Source organism: Neofelis nebulosa, chromosome 17 (assembly GCF_028018385.1).
Source record: "Neofelis nebulosa isolate mNeoNeb1 chromosome 17, mNeoNeb1.pri, whole genome shotgun sequence".
Lineage (NCBI taxonomy): Eukaryota > Metazoa > Chordata > Mammalia > Carnivora > Felidae > Neofelis > Neofelis nebulosa.
In genome coordinates this window covers 61,662,490-61,683,393 of record NC_080798.1, presented here as the reverse complement: position 1 = coordinate 61,683,393, position 20,904 = coordinate 61,662,490, and the positions used below count along the sequence as shown (strand labels likewise).

The 20,904-nt window shown below is 51.5% G+C and overlaps 2 protein-coding genes and 1 long non-coding RNA gene across 22 annotated transcripts in view; 1 reads left to right on the top strand and 2 right to left on the bottom strand.

Moving 5' to 3' along the window:
- The window catches only part of SPG7 (SPG7 matrix AAA peptidase subunit, paraplegin), a 32,147-nt gene extending 30,183 nt beyond the window's left edge, over window positions 1-1,964 (bottom strand). For 2 of the 3 annotated variants that reach the window (XM_058708050.1, XM_058708051.1), the window contains exon 1: window positions 1,744-1,964. In XM_058708050.1, coding sequence (XP_058564033.1) covers window positions 1,744-1,926 — 183 coding nt within the window. In that variant the 5' untranslated portion in view covers window positions 1,927-1,964. The remainder of the gene's footprint in view (window positions 1-1,743) is intronic. The other variant, XM_058708049.1, reaches the window with a different exon arrangement.
- A 2,448-nt stretch (window positions 1,965-4,412) lies between these two features.
- LOC131499760 (uncharacterized) lies at window positions 4,413-13,537 on the bottom strand. 3 transcript variants are annotated; one of them, XR_009256047.1, is made up of 5 exons: window positions 12,842-13,533; window positions 8,263-8,941; window positions 7,446-7,514; window positions 5,781-7,173; window positions 4,413-4,911 (listed from the first exon to the last, which is right to left on the bottom strand). It is a non-coding gene; the product is annotated as an uncharacterized LOC131499760 (long non-coding RNA). The 3 variants fall into 3 exon arrangements; XR_009256045.1 differs by having other exon boundaries at window positions 7,446-8,941; window positions 12,842-13,537; XR_009256046.1 differs by lacking the exon at window positions 8,263-8,941 and having other exon boundaries at window positions 12,842-13,524.
- Window positions 13,538-13,644: 107 nt separating this feature from the next.
- ANKRD11 (ankyrin repeat domain containing 11) overlaps window positions 13,645-20,904 on the top strand; it is a 183,172-nt gene continuing 175,912 nt past the window's right edge. For 12 of the 16 annotated variants that reach the window (XM_058708036.1, XM_058708040.1, XM_058708039.1 and 9 more), the window contains exon 1: window positions 13,645-13,965. The gene's annotated coding sequence lies outside the window, so the exon portion shown is untranslated. The remainder of the gene's footprint in view (window positions 13,966-20,904) is intronic. The other 4 variants (XM_058708046.1, XM_058708045.1, XM_058708044.1 and 1 more) reach the window with 1 other exon arrangement.

Below are 20,904 nucleotides of genomic sequence, written 5' to 3'. Positions count from 1 at the left end.
GCAGCAGGCATAGAAGAGGTAGCCACGCAACGTGGACTGGACCCAACAAATGACTAACATCAGTGTGAAAGATACAGCAAACAAAACGAAAATTGTCATTCTTCAAAGTCAGACCCAAACAGTTTGCTTAAACCAGGTTACTTTAGTTTTACTACTATTACAGCCACTGGCGAGGTAACCTGCTGAGATTTCACACTGTGTGACCTGACTACATCAGTTATTTTCATAAAATGAGCACAGGTTCAGACTGATGATAATAAAGCACGAACTTCCTTTTCAACGGAACTAAAAGGCAGGAAAAAAAGGTAATACGCCTATAGTTGCCCTCAGGTTAAGGAAGGACAGCCAGTAAGCTAGAAAAGAATAGAATTATAATTCGAACTGGTCCTCAAGTTATGATAAAATATAATAACAACAATAAATTATGACCTAGGATGTCAAGGCTGAGCTCCTAAGACTGGGTAAAAAAAATCAGCCATAAAGGCACCAGGACTTAGGGTCTTTGTTTTCTGGATGAAGAGTTAACCTGAGCAGAGCCTAGAACAGTCCTGGCCAGAGAATGCTCCGTGAATTTGAGTTCATAACACGTTAAGCTACAAGACAAAAGTCAAATACAATCACGTGGTGTTTGGCTCACAAAACCTCAGCCCACTTCGAACCGAACGCCAAGTACTATTTGGAACTAATCCTCAGGAGATCAGATCCAAACGAGCCAATTGTGAAATTGTTCTGCGCTAAAATCAGTGAAACTTTTAGTAGATTCAATTTATTTATCTATTTTTTTAAACATTTTTTACAATGTTTATTTATTTTTGACAGAGACAGAGACAGAGAAAGAGAGAGAGAGAGAGAGAGAGAGAGAGACAGCATGGGTGGGGGAGGGGCAGAGAGAGGGAGACACAGAATCGAAAGGAGGCTCCAGGCTCCGAGCTGTCAGCACAGAGCCCGATGCGGGGCTCGAACTCACAGGCCACGAGATCGTGACCTGAGCCGAAGTCGGATGTTCAACCGACTGAGACACCCAGGCGCCCCATATTTATCTATTTTTTTTTTAAGATTTTATTTTTAGGGGTGCCTGAGTGACTCGGTCGGTTAAGCGTCCGACTTTGGCTCAGGTCATGATCTCATAGTTCATGAGTTCGAGCCCCCCAGGTCGGGCTCTGTGCTGACAGCTTGGAGCCTGGAGCCTGCTTCGGATTCTGTGCCTCTCTGTCTCTCTGCCCCTCCCCCGCTCATATTGTCTCTCTCTCTCCCTCTTCCTCAAAAATAAATATTTTTTAAAAATTAAAAAAAAAGATTTTTAAGTAATCTCTACACCCAATGTAGGGCTCGAACTCAACCTGGAGATCAAGAGTCTCACGCTCCACCGACTGAGCCAGCCAGGCGCCCTTGGATTCAATTTTAAGATGCCAGGAATTCAGGCAAACAGGCAGAAAATATCAACACAGGAAATAAGGGCTGGAAAAATCCAAGCTGGAGCCTGTGCGGAGTCTCTCCAAGTCTGCCCCGGCCCTTCCGTACCACCCCGCATCACTGGACTGGAAGGCACCGCTCGGGCTCAGGGGACGGCGGGGGCGCGGGGAGAGCGGGGGAGGCCTATGGGGGAGGGGGAGGGGCCTGCCCGGGGCTGCGGAGGGGGATCAGGGGAAGGGGGAGGGACCCAACCGGGGCGGAGGCGGGGCGGGAGAGGCCCGGCCCAGATTCAGGAAGGGGGCAGGGTCCCAGCCTGGGGTCGGCGGTTACCTGCTTGGCTTGGCCTCCGGCGCCCGCGAGTCGGATCGGAGGCCTGTAGACGAAGTGCTGGCACCTCCTCCCGCCTTCGGTGGTGAGGCCTGGGCTCCAGCCCGAGCAGGAGCCCCGCAGTCGCCCGGGCCCCGCAGTCGGGCCCCGACGGAGGGCACGCAGCAGCAGCAACACGGCCGCCATGTTGGCGCGGAAGCGACGCCTGCGCAGTCGGGCTACCCGGGGGCGCCTGCGCGGTGGGGGCTGCCAAGGCTCGGTGCCCCCGGCGTCCCGCCGCAACCCCGACCGGACTGGCGTAACCTAGCGGTTTATTAGGTGGCAGCCTGTGCGGGGCACCGCGCATAGAGCCCTGAAGGAAGAGTGTCGTGCATCTGCGCCGGGCTGCATCCTGCAGCCACGCCGGCCAGGGGCGCCGCTGCTGGGGCGGCCGTCCTTTTCCCGGGCGGAGCAAGGAGGGAGACGCGCCCAAAAGACTGGACCGTCACCCGGGACCGGTACACGGACTCGGACTCAACCCGCTCCCGGGACTGGGATTCGGACCCCGACCCCCAGACCCCACGGGACCCGGACTCGGACCCCGAACCTCCCCCTCCCGGGACCGGAAGCGGACCCTGGTCCGTCTGCGGGTCTCCGGGGGTCAGGCGGCAGCGCGCCGCCGGGCAGTTGAAAGGGGCCCGCGGGGCTCGCGGTCAGAGCAGGGAGGGTGGCCGGGCGCCTTGCGCAGGCAGGAGCCTCGTCCTGAGGACGTTTAATTTCGGACAGATAGCCATCTTAACTAGTTATTTTCTGCGGAGGGCACGAAGACTTCTGGAAGTCGTCCCCAGCCCAAGGCAGGAGGGAGGGGCCTTTTGGTTCGTCGCTGGCCCAGGCAGACCCGGCCCCTGGCCGCCGCTGTCTGCACCTTTCCTCCTCTTTCCCAGCCTGCGTGAGGCCCAGCGCTTTAGTGCTTAGCTTTGACGCTGCTGACTGCTCAGAGCTGAAAAGCTTGTTGAGTAGAAAAACCAAAAACTAGGTGGATGTCTTACAGAGGTAGGGTTATGGTAACGTGTTTCGTTTTTGCTTAAAAAAAATTTTATGTTTAATTTTGAGAGAGAGAGCGCGCGAGCGAGCATGAGTGGGGGAGGGGCAGAGAGAGAGAGGGAAACACAGACTCTGAAGCAGGAGGCTCCAGGCTCTCAGATGTCAGCACAGAGCCCTATGCGGGGCTCAAACTCAGCAGCGGAGAGATCCTGACCTGAGTTGAAGTCCGATGCTTAACAGACTGAGCCACCCAGGCTCTCCATGTGCTTTTCTTTCTGTATTCTAGAAATTTCTGCAGGCAATCTTAGTACTAACTGGTGCCTGGCTCCCTATCGGATACTCTTAATATTCACAACTCTGAAGTACTTTTAATATCTACTATACAGATGAGGCAACAGACTCAAACACATTAAATCCCATCCAAGGTCACAGCTAAGGAGTGATAGTGCAGAGCCTCAGAGCTGGTCGGACTGGTTTCTGGGGCTGCGCTGCTCCCCACCATTGTTCCTTATGTATTACAAAAGTAGCATGATTTGTATATCCTTCCCCTCCCTCACTGCTGAAAAGTTTGGGACTTTTTAAGTGATTATTTATTTTGAGAGAGAGCGCTGGTGCATGCATGGGAGCAGAGGAGGGGCAGAGAGGGAGAATCCCTAGCAGGCTCCCTGCTGTCCTCTTGGAACCTGACCCTGGGCTTGATTCCACGAAGGGTGAGATCTTGATCTGAGCTGAAGTCAAGAGTCAGGAGTCAGACGTTTAACCGATTGGCCCTTCCAGGCACCTTTGGGGACATTTTTAAAATTCAGTGTCCGGATTATGGGTGCTCAGCTCCCCAGCAACTGGTGCCTCTGTAGAGATTCTTATTCGTGGCTGGTTCATGGAGGGAGCAGCCCCTCGGCCCAGGGCTGCCTGTGATTCACACAACTGAACTAATTGCCTTTCCTTTTGTTTTTTGTGTCCTCCTACCCTGGTCCTTCACCGTCAATCCTTCCTCCCCAGCCTTCCCTCCACTGTTTTTTTCTTTGCTGGTTAAATTGTCCCACCCACTTTCTGCCTTCCGGCTCACTGCGTCCTGCCCTCACTCTGCCCAGACCAGTCCTGTGACCGGAACCGAACTTCCGAGAGAGTGGTTTCTTGCACCCTATCAAAGCTGTGCAATGTGCCCTGACAGGAAGCGACCAAGCCCCCCTCCCATCCCTGTTCCCTCATCACCCAAAGCCTCTAACATGTGTTTAGGGTGTGTATGTGTTTAGGAATGTGTTTAGGAAGAGTATAAGCTAGGATCCCGCTAATACTGCTTGAAGAGAAATTGTTATTGTGGTCTGACTCTGTTGACTGACAAGTCAGTGGGAAGCAATACTGGGTAGTGGCAAGGGGCCAACCTCTGTGGAAACAACACTGGCTTCTGTCCTCATCCTGTGACGTTGAGCAAGTTACTACCTTCTCAGAGCCTCAATTTTCTCATCATTAAAATGGGGATAATAATTATCTACAGAGTGAGGCTAATAGCAGCCTTGGGTTTCCCACAGTCTCGTCATAAAGATAAAATACAATAAAAGTACGTGAAAACAGCTCATGAAGCCGGAAGTCATTCGTATCTGGGAGTTATTCCTGGGATGTCATAGCAAATGAGATTCTGGAAGAACAGATTATCGATTCATTTATTCAAAATGTTTATTCATTTATTTTTGAGAAAGCAAGCAGGGGAGGGGCCGAGAGAGAAAGGGAGACAAAATCTCAAGCAGGCTCGTGGGGTTCAAACCCACGAACCATGAGACCATGACCTGAGACTCGGATGCTCAACCGACTGAGCTCCCAGGTGCCCCCTGTCTGTACCTCTTAACCTCTGTTTACTCAACTGTCCTTCCTCGGCTCTGTGCACTCAGTGTCCATCAGGACGCGGCTTCCCTTAACTGGCGGAGGCAACCTCACGGTGAACAGGTTGCAGTCCCGTGTCCTAGATTCCTGCATTGCCACTCCAACACCAGGTGTGTTTGTAAGCCAGGCGACCCTTGGTGGGGGGTGTGGAAGGAGGGAGCAGAGAGGACCTCTGCTGCTCCCACCCCTGCAGCTGTTCCTTGGCTGGTGGGGGTCCTGGGCTCTCAAGTTCCTGCTTCAGGCAAGCTGCTCCCCATCTGTCCTCCTTGTCTGTAAAACAGGAATGACATGTTAGCGGTCAAGACAGAAATTGATCTTTTGGGCCGTTTTTGGGTTTAATATCTAGGCTTCCTTTCTCCTATCAGAGCACTTACTTGCTTCTTCCTAAATTGGGCAGCTTGGCAGCAAGTAAAGTAAGCTGTTTCTCTTTTCTTAGAACAGGTGCTTCCACACTTGCCCTGGCCTCTGAGGCCCTGGGACAGTTGCACGGTGCAAGCACTGCTCCCAGAGTCACTCTGCTGAGCTCCTGCTGCCAAGGCTGAGTCACAGAGCTCTGAGTGACCTGTTCTACAACGAGGTATTTGGCCAATATTAGGACGCCTTCTATAAGATATACTTCCTTGTGGAGCATTTGAATAAACTCGTTCATTGAATTTTGGGAGGTTTTGTTTCTGAACTAAAGCTCTGTCTTAGGAAGTGATTTCTTCTCATATCGCTCGTTAGCTGGGTTTTAGTCACCATATGTATGAGATTTTGTAATCACAGATTTTGTTCTTAAAGGGATAAAAAGCCCATTTCTACTCGCAAACAACCTGTATAGAAATTTGTGTGTGACTAAAGAGCCACGTATGCTCCGTGTTTCACTAGACTGCTGGGTGTGAGATTCTGGACCGGTGTCTCGGGGGACACCTGGAGAGGGCAGGGTCCACGCCCTCTGTGCGTACTGCTACCCCTCATAGCTCTGGACAGCACTTACTGAATCTATTAACTTAGCTTGCTGTGTTGCTTCGATCGGCCGTCCATTGCTGTGGAACAAATCAGCCTGACGCTTGGCAAGTTAGAACAATGTTCATTGTGTCACACGGTTTTCTGAGGATTGGGCGTCTGGGTGTGGTTGAGAAAGTAGTTTTGGCTCTTACCCAAGGGTGCGGTCCAGGTGAAGCTTTCCTGATGCTGGAGGGTGGCTCTCCAGGGGGGCGCCCTCACCTGGCTGTTGGCAGGAGACCTGAGCTCTTCACCACGTGGAGCGTGTGGCAGGGACGGCCCCAGGGTGTGAATTCCAGGGGGTGGGTGTCATCGAGGGTCTCCTGAGAGCCCACTGACCACAGTGATGATTACAGAAGGTGTCTGTTGTTCACGTCTGTTCAGCAACATCCACCCCTCGGATCCTGATCCCCTGGGTCACACGACCCCAGCCCTTCCTAGGGCTGCATTTATCCATGCGATGATTGGTTCAGGAATGCAAAGTCAGCCAATGGCGTCCTTCCTTAGAGCTCCTGTTTGAAGATGAAGGGACTGCCTTTGGGGTCATGGAGAAGATGGACCGAGCAGGCCGCTCCCCCCTTTCCCACCCTGTAGAGAAAGCCAACCGTGGTTGGAGAGAAGGAGGCCCACGTGTAAAGGAGCAAAGGCTGCAGGTGAGGCGTGGGGCAACCTGGTTTGCCCTAGATCCAGTCACTGCGGGTGGGACCCCCCTGCCTCGTCTCCTCATCACGAGCCGCCCCGTTTCTTTAGATGCAAGTTTATGTTGGGTTTTTGGGGTGTTGTTGGTCCAAGTTGGGGTTTGCCTGTCCAGGTTCACTAGCTACTGGGGAGTCGTCACTGGCCAGAGGCCCGGGGTCCCTCCCTCCATAACCCCCCAGTGTGGGCTCAGAAGTCTCATCTGGGTTCAGCTACCAGCAGAGAGGGACCATGTCTGGATGTCTGGTTTATAGCTATTCCTGGCAGTCACTAGCTTGCTATCTCCCTGGCCCCAGGGGTCACTTGTTTCGGGGAATGAGAAGACATTTGAAGGAAGAAGGCATTCACTTTTTGTACATGGTCCCCCAGACCGCTTGCAGTTGAATGTGCCCTGTAGCCAACAGGGTCCTCTGCTTGCTGGTCTAGGATGTAGCCAGTGACCAGGTCCGCTGTGCCTCCGCTCCCTGACCCACAGTCAGCAGCGGGCAGCCGAGCGACTCCTTTTCGCGGGGTTGGACAGAGCATGCTCTTCCCCTGAACAAGGACGGTCCTAGGTCTCTGTGCCCTTCCATTAAGGCACCGAGTGTTCACCAGCTTGCTGGTGCTAGATCCTAGAGGTCTATGGCCATCATGGCTTTTCAGCAAATCAACGGTGGACCTACTTCTGTAGAAGTTGCTGTGAGGCACACTGAACTCGGACAGCCGCAGTGTAACAGGGAGAGACACAGCGACAGACCAGTGTTCCCAGACGTCCCTCCCTTGTGTGCCTCCCGCTAAGGAAAACCTTGCCTTTATTCACTGAGACCTTCTAACGCCTGGTTCTCAGAGACTGCTGGCTCATTCCCGCGTGTTCTGTAAAGCAGAACAAAAAGAGAAGGGACAAAACCAGGCCAAAAGAAAGGAGGAGAGATACAGAGGGGTAGGGGAAAGAGCCCCCCCCCCCCTTCCCCAGAGCTGTTACTGGTTCTAAAGGAAAGATGGGGAAGGGGAGGGAGGGCGAAAGGGGCAGGTGGTGACTTTTGGGGGATTGGTGAGAGGCCCTCAAAGTAGTCGCAGAAAATGAAAGAACCTGGAGAAAAAAATAGATTTTTGTGGGATAAAATGAAATTTCCCTTAACAGGTACTTTGTGGCCACGACCTAGGCGCTAGGGACACAGCAGTGGACAGATGCTTGTCCTCACTGAGCTTCTGTTCTAGTGAGAAACAAAAGTCAGCCACGTCAGCAAAGCACGTGGTCCGTGAGATTGTAAGTGGTCGCAGAGACAAAGCGTGAGATGGGGTGGCCGGGGCCGACTTCACAGAGAAAGGGACTCTATTATTTTTACTATTATTATTTTTTTTTAAATATCCTTTTTAAAAGTTTATCTATTTTGAGAGAGAGTGAGCAGGGTAGGGGCAAAGAGAGAGAGGAAGAGAGAGAATCCCAAGCAGGCTCTATGCTGTCAGAACAGAGCACAATGTGGGGCTCGCTCGAACCCACAACCTGTGAGATCATGACCTGAGCCAAAGCCAAGAGCCGGATGCTTAACCAAGCCCCCCAGATGCCCCAAGGTTACAGTTTCTTGAGCAGAATAAACACAGTGACCCAGAGCCCATAGACTGTGGGCGTAACCTGTCTCCAGGCAGAAGGGAGGGACTCAAACATTCGCCTGGGAGCTCTGCGGTTAGCAGGTGCCAAGAAGCCAGCCTTGCTGGACAGTGTGGGTGCCACCTACAGGGTCACTGGAAGGGGACACAGTATTCAACACTGAAACACAGCAGCAGCCCTGTAGCATTTCTTTTCTTTCTTTTCTGGTAGCATTTCTGTCCTTTTATTTTCTGAATACTTTTTAAAGTTGCAAAGTAAAGCTGGGTTTTGGGCACAACATTGACTAATTCCTTTAATACTGGGCATCTCTGCTGTCCCCAGTGCCGTATAATTGTTTTGAAAGATACGTGTACCCATAAAGCGCAGTCTCCGTCTCTGAGCAGGCTGGTGAAGCAGGGAGGGGTGAGCTTTCCCAGGCTGCCTGCTCCAGGAAAGTGCTGAGTGACTGACATCCTCCGGGCTTCTGCCGCCTGGGCCTGGACGTCCCCTCCAGCAAGCTCATCTCCAAAGGTTTCTGCTTCTCACCACCAGGCAGGTACATAACGTGATGCAGGACAGCCCCAGCGGCCATCTGCTAGCTCCAAACTGCTGAGGCCTGGTGCTCCTCTATCTTGGCACACAGCCTTTCACCCTCTCCCCAGACTCAGTGGGACCACTCCTCTCTCCCTCCTTCCCTTGTTAACTGGTACACCTTCCAGTCTGGTGACATTCAACTCAATCTTCCAGACCCCAGGGCTCTGGATTGCCTTCTTGAGAATAGCTGCCTTTGCTGACAGCCTGCAGCCATGCCCTCCAAACTGCCAGACTTTTGCTGACCCCCAGAAAGGTCTTGGGTGGCCTCCAGGGGTCCCTGAACCCCTGGTCTCAATCATGGCAATTCCAATGTCATTAGGGTTATTCTTTATCAAAGATATGTGAATTTTATGCACTTAAAAAGGGAACTTGAGGGTGCCTGGCTGGCTCAGTCAGAAGAGCATGTAATTCTTGATCTCAGGGTCATGAGTTTGAGCTCCACGTTGGGTGTAGAGATTACTAAAAAAATAAAAAGGGGACTCAGATTAGATTCAAGATTATCTTTTGTGAGTTCCTCTTCAGCTAAAGATATCTTGAAGTACCCAGGGACAGTTTGGGGAATTTGTTATTAAATCATCCCTGAATTCAGCATTAGCGAAAGGATGTGAATGGACCATTCCGGACACTGAGCACTGTGGTCCCCCCAGGGCTGGTGTCCCAACCACCTTACCAGTAGGGCTCAGCTGTACCGCAGGGGCTGGTTTCCAGGGATTGAATAGGACAAAGCCTCCATGGCTCCTTCACAAACCCCAGAGTCTCTGGGCTGCAGATGGGTGTCACGTCACTTCCTGACCATGGCCACCCACCCAAGCTTCTGGAATGTTCTATGCCAGCTGCAGAGCCACAAGACCGTCTTTCAATCCCCGTCTGGGCCATGAAAGTGTTTGAGAGATTTGTGTTCTGCCTCTGCTGTAATGCTGTCCAGCACACGGCAGGCACCCACGCATTTGTTGAATGAGTACACAATTCATCTCCCAGCTGAGTAAGCTCCGTGCTTTCTGCAAGCTGACGTTCATTACATAAAACACATTATGCAATATTATGACACCCTCACTAGGAAAAGAAGTCTTAGGAAGATTTATTTTTACTCTCAACCTTTCTAGTTGGATTTGTGAGAAATTGAAGAGAAGAATACTTCATATCGATTTTAAAATGACATAAAAACCGGTAGGCTACAGAAAAGATACTGGGTCCAAAGTTTTAAAAATGACGGGGTGGCCTCGGTGGTCCTGGGGCCAGGGGTCCCAGGAACATCTGACTCTTGCCGCACACAGCGGTTAGTCCTTCCTCTGAGGTTTGGGAGGGCCGTGCGTCACGAGCTACGGTGGGAGCAAAGCATGTGATAATTCGTTGTGGTTCCAAATTCTAATGTGAAGAATGCTGGAGAGCTGGGGTTGACCACAGGGCTGAGGCGGGGCTGGCTTGGCCTTGGGGTAACAGGCGGAAGGGAAGGGATCAGAATGTGGGCCTGCTCTGGCCACTTCTGCCACTTGTGTAGAAGAGGAAGCAGACCGAGAGCAAGGTGGCTGGGCCGCCTCCCTTTCAGCAGCAACCTCCGGCAGTTTTGCAAGGGTGAGAAGAGCCTCACCCAGGCACCATCACTCTCCAGGTCCACATGGGGGGGGGGGGCAGGTGGTGTCCTGCGGAGGGTGGAGAGTCACTTCAAGCAGCTTGGCTTAGGAGTAAAAGGTCACATCATTTCTTCTCTGGGAGGCGTCAAGGATCACCAGGGCACTGGATTTTCCGAAGCCACATTTGGCTTATGTTTAATCAATAATTTCTTCTTTTGGCTCCTGGGGAACAGAGACATACTGCAACATAAATGCTTTGGGCAGGATCTTGGTTTCTTGAACCTGAATCTCCCGGTGGGTCCAGGTAACTGCATTAAAGCAAACAGGCTTGCCAGGAAAGCCTGTGGGGAGGATACTACCCCGCGGAGAACTAGCCTGTGGGGATCCAGAGGAGGAATCTGTAGATCTAATTTGTTTTGTTTGGCCCACATGTTTGGCAGATTGTTTTTACTGAACTATCCTATAAAAATTTGGTTTCTGGTTTCCATGGAAAAAATGGAAGGTGTGGCAATGCTGGCTGTTTGGTAGCCCCCGTCAAGCCCCCCAGCCTCAGCGACGCCATCCCCACCTGGCCCCTGCGCTCCTACTCTGCCGTCGTCACCGCTTCGCCACCCACCTTCCTGTTTCTCTTTTCTCTGGAACTGTGGCAACAGCTTCCCACCTGGCCTCTCATCATGGTCTCAACCTTCACACTGTTTCAAAAGCGGTGTTTTAGAACAGGACTCTGTCCCTGTGCTTCCTGATTAAAGCCCTTCACTGGCAGGTGCTGCTTGCAGGCTAAAAAAATCATTCGTGTGCCAGGGCACCTGGGGGGCTCAGTCAGTTAAGCATCCGACTTTGGCTCAGGTCACGATCTCTGGGTTTGTGAGTTTGAGCCCCAAATCGGGCTCTGCGCTGACAGCTGGGACCTGGAGCCTGCTTCTGTTCCTGTGTCTCCCTCTCTCTACCTCTGCCCCGCTCATGCTGTCTCCCTCTCTGTCTCAAAAATAAACTTAAAAAAAAAAATCATTTGTGTGCCTGCGAGGCCTCACCTGTGCCTAGCTACCTCTCTGCTTTCTGTGGTTGCCCTTCCCCCCCCCCCCCCCAACCCATCACCCACATGGAGACCTAAGCATCTTGCACTTAACTGTATAAAAGTAAACTCCCAGTTTTTCAGCCCAAAGCTCTATCCCCCCTGGAGCCCTGCCATCCGGTGCTGACTTCAGCCCAGACCCTTCTCTCTTACAACCCACAAGTCCTGCCAACTCTGTCTTCAAAACACATCCCAGACTCGGCACAATGGCACTGCTACCTCGCCCCACCTTCTCTGTGCTCTCGTCGTCTCGCGTGATCCTTCAACAGTAGGTCAGGCCACGGCTCGTGGTCCTGCGACCCTGCAGTGGCTTAGGGTGATTTCCCAACTCCGAGTGGGACCCTTGCTCAGCGATCTTCCTCATCTTGTTTGCCTGGGCTTTATTCTGTGCTTGTGGGGCTCCTTCCTGCCCCATCTGGGGTGATTTTCTCCAAATCACGCCTTGCTTCACCCCCGGGGTCCTCCTCAAAGATGATCTTATCTGAGTTCTTCACCTACTAACTTATATTAAACAGCATGCCTCCTCTGCCCCCATTGCCCTGTATTTCACGGAGGTCTTACAACAGTGCTGAAAACACAGCGGGCACTTAAAAGCCTTAAATACGTGCATATGGCCCCTTGGGCCACCGCAACCCTCTCCAACTTAAGGGCACCAGTTAGCTTGCTCCTTTGCCCACGAAACTGAATGCAGCCAGGATGGCATTTAAAATTTCCTAGCAGTTGGGGTGCCTGGCTGGCTCAGTTGGTAGAGCATCCAACTCTTGATCTCCGGGTCGAGAGTTCGAGGCCCATGTTGGGTGTGGAGCCTGCTTATACAAAGTAACATTTCTTAGTAATAAAAACAAAATTTCCTGGTAGCAATGATTAGGGAAAAAAAAAAAAAAGGAGAAAATCAGTTTCAAAGCTATATTGTATTTAATGCCATTATCCAAAGTACTATCACTTCCATGTGTAATAAAAACATTTTTTTGAGATATTTTACATTTTCTTCTTCATGCTAAGTCTGAAATCTGGTGTGTATTTTATATTCACAGTACATGTCAGTTTGGACTCACATCTCCAGGACTTAACAGTCCTATGTGGCTAGAAGCTATCCTATTGGACAGCAGACCTAGAATATTCTCCCATCTACTCACCTCTTCCTCAGACTTCTGACAGCAGCAGTTCGAGTGTAGCACCTTATGGAAATCTTTTGCAAGCCGCTCCCCCAGACTAGACCTGGTTTTCACTCAATATTCTTTCATAACTCCTTGTACGTCTTTCTCAAAGTGCATATTGTGTGGCTGTTTGATAAATACGTTTTCCCCGCCTGACGCTAAATCCCAGCTGGTAGAGACTCCACCTGCTCTGTTCCCGTCGACTTTCCAGGGCTTGATATAGTGTTTGGCCCATGGCAATAAACCTCTGTGAATAAATGCACTAAATGGCTTCTTTCACTTTACTCTGCATTTCTTTTCTCTACTGTAGTTTTTACTTACAAGTTGTTTCTGTTAAAATTCCTTGCTTTTACCTTGTCAGACTATTTCCAAGGCAAACTCCCTCTAGAGAGTATTGGATTGGCTAAGGTCAGTGATTTTGAAAATTTTCCAAGGATGAGTAGTATCATCAGAGACCAACATAGAAAATCCTAATTCCTCCTTCCCTCCATCTAGATTTACGCAAGTGGGCGTGGGGGCCGGAGTCCCAATTTTATCAGTGTTCCCAGGGAATCCTTACAATGAGGTGTCCACCGGGCCCCTGGGTCATCATCCCGAGGGTGCTCGACAGCCCACGGCGCCCCGCTCACCCAGGGAAGTTACTGGCTGGGAGCGGGGAAATCGGAGCCTGGAAGGCAGCCGCTGCGGAGGGACCACCGCTTCCAGTTTCCTACGTGCCGAGCCCCGGCCAAGGGCCGCGCACACTCCTCGCGCAGTCCTCCCGGTGGCCCTGCGAGGCGGGCGCGGTCCTTGCTTCCCGCGCTGCCCGCACCCGCCGCACGCGGAGCACCGCGCGCGCCTCCACTTAACCACAGGGCAGGGGCGCGACGGCCGCGGTCCGCCCGCACCAGCGCGCGCCGCCTGGTCTCCTCAAGCCGCGCGGGCGGGGGGACTCGGACCAGGGGCCGAGGCTGCCGAGCTGAGACCCAACGCCGCCGATACCTCATCTCCCCGCTCCGTGGACGCTGGATCCCGGCTTTCGACCGTTCCCCTCGTCGCTTCCGGCATTTGGAAAGACCAATCGTCGCGTCCGGGAACAAAAGGCCCGCCCCCTCTGCGAGGCAAGCAGCCAATCCAGCTGCTCGCTTCCCAACGTGCCGTGCGCCCGGACGCACGACTTGGACCAATCCGTCCCGGAACGTCCGCTGGTCCCGCCCCAGGCCTGTCACCGAAGCTGTCCCTCTCGCTGCCGCCCCTTCACCCCCGCCGGCGCACTTCCTCCCCGACGCCGTGACGTGCGCAGTCCTGTGCCCGGCCGCAGCGGGCCAATGGCGGAGGCGGATACGGCGGGCCAATGGGCGGCGGCGTCTCATGCGCCCGGCGCCCGCCGCAGCCGCCGCCGGGTCCGGGAGCCAGAGGCCGCCGAGCCGGAGCGCGATGGAGCGAGGGCCCCAGGCGGGGAGGCGCCGCCGCCGAGCGCGCGGCCCGAAGTCCCCTCAGTGAGCGCCCGCGCCGCCGCGGCGCCGCCCGAGCCTGGCCGCGCCCGAGGGGCGGGCTCGCCTCCCGCCGGCCTCGCCGCTTCGCCGGCGCTCGGAGCCCGCCGCCGCCGCCGCCTTCCCGCTCGGGCCGGGAGACGGGCTGGGGCTGCATGGCCTCGCCCGCGCGCCGCCGCTGAGCCCCGCGGAGCCGTGCAGCCGGGAGCCGGTGAGAGCCGCCGCGGGCCGGGCCGGGGGTCGGGGCGGGCGCCCGGGCGTGGGGCCGCCTCGAGGCCTGCAGGCCTCCTCTCTTGGCGGAGCAGCGCGGCAGGCGCCGGGGGGCCTGAGGGGCCGACTTGGGGCTCCGGGGGGCCCGAGCAGCCGTGAGGGGCTGACGGGGGGCCCCTGGGGGGCCGGAAGCGGGGGGGGGGCGCCCGGGCAGCCGCGGAGGGCCGACGCGGGGCTGCGGGTGGGCCTGGGAGGCCCGGGCAGCCGTGAGGGGCTCCGGGTGGGCCTGGAGGCCCCGGGGCCGCCGTGAGGGGCTCCGGGTGGGGTTCTGGGTGGGCCTGCGGGGCCAGGGGCAGCCGTGAAGGAACTGACGGCGGCTCTGGGTGGGCCTGGGGGCCCAGACAGCCGTGAGGGGCCTGCGGGGGCTCTGGGCAGCCGCGCGGGGCCGACGGGGGCTCCAGGTGGGCCTGGCGGGGGGCGGGGGGGGCTGGGCAGCCGTGAGGGGTTGAGAGTGCGCCTGGGGGACTTGGGAGGGCTCGGGGCGGCCGTGAGGGGCCGACGGGGGCCCCGGGCACCTGGGGAGCGGGTGCGCCGACCTCTGACCCGAGGGAGGGGTGCGTTCGCAGTGTCGGTTGTAGTTGTTATTCCCAGCGTCCCTATTATTATCACTGTTTTGAAATGGGAGCAGGCGGTTCTCGGGCTCCGAGCCGGAGGGGGCGGGCGGACGGGAGTCGTGAAGGGAGAGTGGGGGCGCCGGGGGTGCAGGAGGCGCGCGTAGGCCCGCGGAGGGGCAGGAATGCGGGGCAGCGGCGCGGGGGTGTCGTCTGGGGGGAGGGTAGGCGGGACTGGGGGGCGGGTGGGAGGGAAGCGGTGGCGGTGGCGGCTGCAACAGCAGTCCTTGGCCTCAAGGAACAATGTGAGACGTTGCCTGAAATGTTAATTTCCGTTCCTCATTTCATCATCCTCTGGCAGGGCGGTAGCTGCGAGTGAGTGAGTGTGTGTGTGTGTGTGTGTGTGAGCGTGTGTATGTGAGTGAGCGTGTGTGTGTGTGGCTGGCCATGCCACATGGATTCAGTCTTCTCTCAAAGAGGGATTGTGCTGTTAAATTTTGTATCTTTGCCGTTTGTGGATGGGGGTGAAGAACTCTTCGTTTTTCTTGAGGTCTCCTCTTTTCCTGGTGCCTCATCAAGGTTTTACTGCTTCTGCTGTTCTTTTGGAAAGCTAGCCTGTATCTCGGCGTCCAAGGGTTTTTGGAAGAGGCTTTGAAAGATTAAGCTGACCTAAGCTGGCCCTGTGCTTTGAAAACCATTTTCTCTCCCGCAGTTGAGATGCGGCATGCCTAGGTTTCCTGGTTTCTACAGGTTATAGGAAGTTTTCTATCCCTTTGCAAGAACACGATGGTTTTGCAGATTTCCCGGTGGAAAAATCGCATTTCAGGCTTTCTTGTAAGGTGGCAGTTTTTGAAGTGATTTGAGCAGTATGCTCAACATTCCTTTTAAGCTAAGGAGTGAAAGTGCGCACAGTTGTTGAGTTGCAAACCTTAGAATATTTTGGTGCCTGTGGCGGAGTGAGGAGCGGCGCTCAGCAAAGCTGTGTAACAGGATATTGCTGGTGGAAACAGTGCAGTTGAAACAGTTGCTATTTTGGTTCCTGCAAACCCGGTCAATGGCATAGCTTGAATAGTTGCAAATCAGAGACCCCCAGACGTGTGTTCCGTTCATTTGGGGACCTTGATTTCTCATCCGAAATGTTGTCCCGGAAGACCTGCTCTGTGTTGTGTCTTTGGAGACTGATTGCACAAGTCTTCTGATACTCCTTTGAAACTGCAGTTAAAAAAAGAAAAAAGGAAAAACATCTTGCTCAACTTTGATTGTGACCCTTGAATCGGATCCTTATCTCGGAGTTGCCTCCCCCGCCTTCCATTCAGTTGCTGGCTGTCCTCTGTGTGGTTGGTGCTCCGAGCTGGATCCCGGTCGGTCGATAGGCTGGCCCTCCTGAATGGGCTGGGAGGAGACAAAGACCAAGTAGCTTTGACATTTTTCTGTGTCCTTTGTGCGTGCCTCCTGACTTAGTTAAAAAGCTCCCTCAAGATATTGCTAAACTTGATCCAACTTTGAAAGTTTCAGAGGTTTTTTTCCTCAATATTTTTTTAAGTTGTGGCAAAATATACATAGAATTTACCAGAAGTTTGTTTTGAAAGGTGTCACATCGTCTCAAGTTCCTCATTTGCAGTTCTAACTTTGTGTCAGCTGTCTTCCTCGCTGGGGCCTGTCAGATGTTCTAGACCCGCTGCAGACCAGCCACGCTAATCACACGGCACCGCCGTTCATCTCTCGAAACCAGATGGGCTGCTTACGACTGGAGGCTGTCATGTTCTCTGTAATTACAGTGTTGATACGGTGACAAGCAGAACTTTCCACGGACAGAGCTGAGCTCTGCTGTTTGTATTTGAGAGTATTTTTCTAGAAGCTGTGTGTGCCTTGGGTTTTTAAGTACATTTGATACAGTAAGGTTATGTTTTATCCAGTGTAGCACAGTTATTTTGCAAATGGGCAATGAGCCCATTATCAATGAAATAACATAATTAGAGAGTGTCAGTAAATGCTGGTTCAGAGCATAATCTGCATTTGTTGCCAAAATAAGTGTTTTGATCCGTCCACTGCCCGGCGTAAGGCCCTTCATCCCTCACATGGTAAGCGTGGTGGGTGAGCTTTCTCTAATAGGATATCTGCTAGTTAAAGGGCAGAATGCTGACTGCGCACTGTGTCACTGCCGTTGGGTCGGTGCATGGCCCATTTGACGAGAGCCTCCTGAAGAAATTAAATGAACCCCAATAACTAACAGTCATTGTCTTGACATTTTTTACTCTGCGTTTTCTTAATTTTTTTGTTTGTTTACTTTTGAGGGAGAAATTGAGCATGAGCGGGGGAGGGGCAGAGAGAGAGGGAGAACACAGGATCCAAAGCGGGCTCCAGGCTCCGAGCTGGCGGCACAGAGCCTGACGAGGGGGGGCTTGAACCCATGAACCGTGAGATCGTGACCTGAGCCGAAGTCAGACGCTTAATCGACTGAGCCACCCGGGTGCCCTAGTATGTGTTCTCTTAGTTGTATTTCAAATGGATTTTTTTGTGCAATTCAACTTTTCCACTTTTATTTTACAGCTGTAGGAAAGAAGGGGTCAGTCCTCAGCTCCTGGAACTCAGGCAGTTAGAGATAATCAGCATAGAAAGCCTAAAAGGCTTAGGAAATGATCCACTTTAACAACTAGGTTGTTAATTCTGATCAAGGTGTTTCTATTCCGAGGTGGCTCTTTTTTCTGTTTGATGGGTCTTATTCGTGGTATCTTTTAAGCTAAGTCAGACCAAGCTATGTGTTTCCTTGTTGGTTTTTGTTATTCTTCTGTGCTTAACTCTGTTTCTCTCCCTCCACACTCAAAACTGTCTGTAAATAGTGTTTTATGGTATAGTAGAACTACAAATGTTATTTTTATGGTAAGGTCCCAAGTGGTTATTAACAATCTAACCCTAATTGCGTGACCTCTTCCCCGAAGCCCCCCATGTGATTCCCCCATCACTCTCCCTCTTAACTCCGGATGCTTTGGCTACATTGGCTTCCATTTCCTGGATTGGGACACGTGCCGTATTCTCTCATGGCCTCGACACATGCTGGTCCTCCGTCTGGAACAGGGCCCTGCTGAGTGCACATTGTTGCCTCCCTTGCAAATCTTTGCTCGTCCAGAGCTACAGGATGACTCCCTCCAGCCTCTGGGTCTTAGTCAAATATTCACTCCCAAGGAATATGCCACCCCACCTTGTTAGAGCCACATAAACACAGTTGGGGGCCTGGGCGGCTTAGTTGGTTGAGCTTCCAGCTCTTGATTTCAGCCCAGGTCATGATCCCAGGGTTGTGGGATCGAGCCCTGCGCTGTGCTCTGCGCTAAGCCTGGAGCCTGTTTAAGGTTCTCTCTCTCCCTCTCCCCCCCCCCCCCGCCTCCCCCCCGCCTCCCCTGCTTTACTGCCTCTCTCGAAGACGTTAATAAATAAATACAAAAGGACTTAGCAGAATTGATGGAATACGCAGTGGTTGGATTACATCTGCCCTGTGAAAAGAAGGACTGCATGCTTAGTGACAATAGGGTTGGTCTCCGTGATTGCTCCTAGGGCATGACACTTGTTCTAGAAGTAGCTCAAGAAAGACTTGTTGAATTGTTTAAAGACTCTATATGAAAATACAGTATTTGAATGACTTTGAAAGGAGAAACTTGGGATGAGGAACTTTCATTTATTTGACTAGGAATGATGCTATGTGATTTCAGCCATTTTTCCATTTGTTTTCATTACAAATTTTCTTCACAATTTAGACAAAGGTATGGGATATGACATTTAAGATCGGCACAGAACAACACCTAAGGACAATAATCAACGGAAAGGTTGTCTTTGTGGGAAGGAAAATGCCTCCTGGAAGCGGTTTTAGTGAGATTGCTGCTTTCGGGGCAAAGGTGAAAGCCTGCTGAGTGTAGTTTCCTGCTGTGTTTAGTTTAGAACTTTGAGCACCTTCTGGCCCCTTGTAACGTAAGCAGTGGTTTAGTATGGCGGTGGAGTACCTGGAAAGTTTTAGCATTTTATCTTACCTTTTTTTTTTTTTTTTTTTTTGACTCCTAAGCTGTTGTAATAAAAATGCTTCTGAGCTTTGAGACTAAAGCTTCTGTTTAAATATAAATTCTCCAGAATGGAGTTGGCGCCTTAATGCCCTTCTTGCCCCAGTTTTAGCATTTTGATGACCAAAAAAGTAATCTCTTTGGAGGGAAATACACCAAAATGGAACTGTATGTTATTTTTTTTTTGCCACTTATGTTTTCTGATTTAAAAAAAAAAAATGAACCTGTTACGTAATTGGCAAAAAGATTGATTTTTGAAGAGACTAATTATGGCTATAATTTGGGTGACAGAGACTTGAATTTTTGGTTTGGATAAGAGTGTGCTTAATTTGTGTGGTTTTAACTTTTTAGGTAAGTAAGGGGTGAGGGGAATTGGTTGTGGTTGAAAGCATTTAGGGACACCATTCTAAAACTTAAGAAATCCCACAGTTTTGAAGCTGACCTGTGACTAAAGAGTTGAGTGGGTTTGCATTGTGAAAATAAAAGAGGTCTGTCCCATTAGTACAGCTGAGGTTTCCAAGGGCTGGAAGGACTGACAGTTCTGTTGCCGGTGGAGGCTGCCCGCCCCCCCCCTCCCCCCCTCCCCAGCCTAGGCCGAGGCCGTTGTGGGAGTTACCGTGTCCTTCCCGGCTGGCTGAGGGCAGGACCCAAGTTGCCAGCTCTGCCCTTGGCATCTGTGCAGTGAATTATTTATTAGCCTCAAAATCTGTAGGCACTCGTTTTCCACTTGTAAAGAAACCAGTGCGCACCAGTTCACTGTATAAAAGTGTTGGCCTTTTCTCAACGTAAAACATTTTTGATCACCTAGATCACAATTTTTGTCAAGGTTAAGTAAAATTTCATAAAATCCCCCTCCCTTCCAATTGTTTAACTGTAAAATGTGCCCTTTTAGAATGGTGAAATTGAAATTTAACTTGTGAGTGCTTAATAAATGTGATATCAGAGGTTAGTTTTCATCTAAAATGTAGCAAATAGAGTTCTTTTCTCAGGGCATTAATAGAAAGTGCCCCACTCCTTGTAATGGCAAGCTCCAGAGCCAGGATGCTAATGTCCTGGAATAATGACTTTCTAAATAATGAGAAGTTTGCGTAAGGTTTTGGCTTAAGTTATGATTGCTTTGTGTTCCACTGCATTCATATGTAGCAAAATAAGATTTTCACTTAATTCTGTGTGATGATGTAAACTTGAAATCATTGCAGGTGTACCGTATAAATGTGTCTAAAATACAGAAGGTGAGGGAAGCAGTGAAGAACCTTATTACTCTTGAGAGATAAAGCCTTGCTAGCACGCACCATGTTTCTAAAGTGTGGTTTTACATCCTGTAAAACAGGAAGTAAAAATAAAGAACAACAACAACAAAAAACCCCAAAGCAGCACTCTTGAAGGAATTTTTTTCTTTTTTTTTTAATTACAAAAATGCCTGGCTACTTCACGGATGTGCAGAACACTTAAAAAGAAAAACCCTGACCTTGTGGATGATAGAAAAGAAAGCCCAGGTTTTGGGGTCTGAAACTGACAGGGTCCTTAGTTTAATGCCCCAGCCCTTCCTGGGGCTCCGGTTTCAAGGCGTGTTTAGACTTTGTGACTCTTTTCCTTTCCAGACGTAGATGATTTGCTCCTGGTGTGTTTGGATTACGTTGAGAACAGTCCACCTGAAATTTGAAGTATTTTAGTTTCGAGATTACTATATTAAAACCGCTAAAACTCAAAGCATTTTCTTGTAGGAAAATTTTTCCTTAACACTTAAGAGGTAATCTTTGAATCGTGTCCTTTGTCTTTATGTATGAAGCTTGGAAAAGTGATCTGTGCTTTTGCTCATGGTTTAATTTTCTGCAGATGCAGCCTTAGTGAAATTTACATGGGAGCTTTATTTCTTTTCAGAGAAGTGATTAGATCTAATTCTTCTAAAAGTGGGTTCTCATCAGATGATGGACGTTTTATTTATTTTCATTTATCTTAATTTTTTAAAGCAGCCTCCACACCCAACGGGGAGCTAGAGCTTACGAGCCTGAGGTTGAGAGCTGCGTGCTCCACCCACTGCGCCGGCCAGGCGCCCCCAGATGAGTGACATTTTAAAGAGGACTGTGTTGAAGCAGTAACTCTCATTTTCTGCAAAAGCCTATTTGAAGGCTAAAGGCGCAGTGAGGGGTTAGCAAGTTGGGAAGAACATCTTTGTCCTGGAATCTAACCTATAGTCTCCTCCTTTCCTTTCCTTGATAGTTTTCTTTGACGCCCCCAAATGTGTTGGCCCAAGGGGGCTGAGGAACAGACGATGAGGAAGGG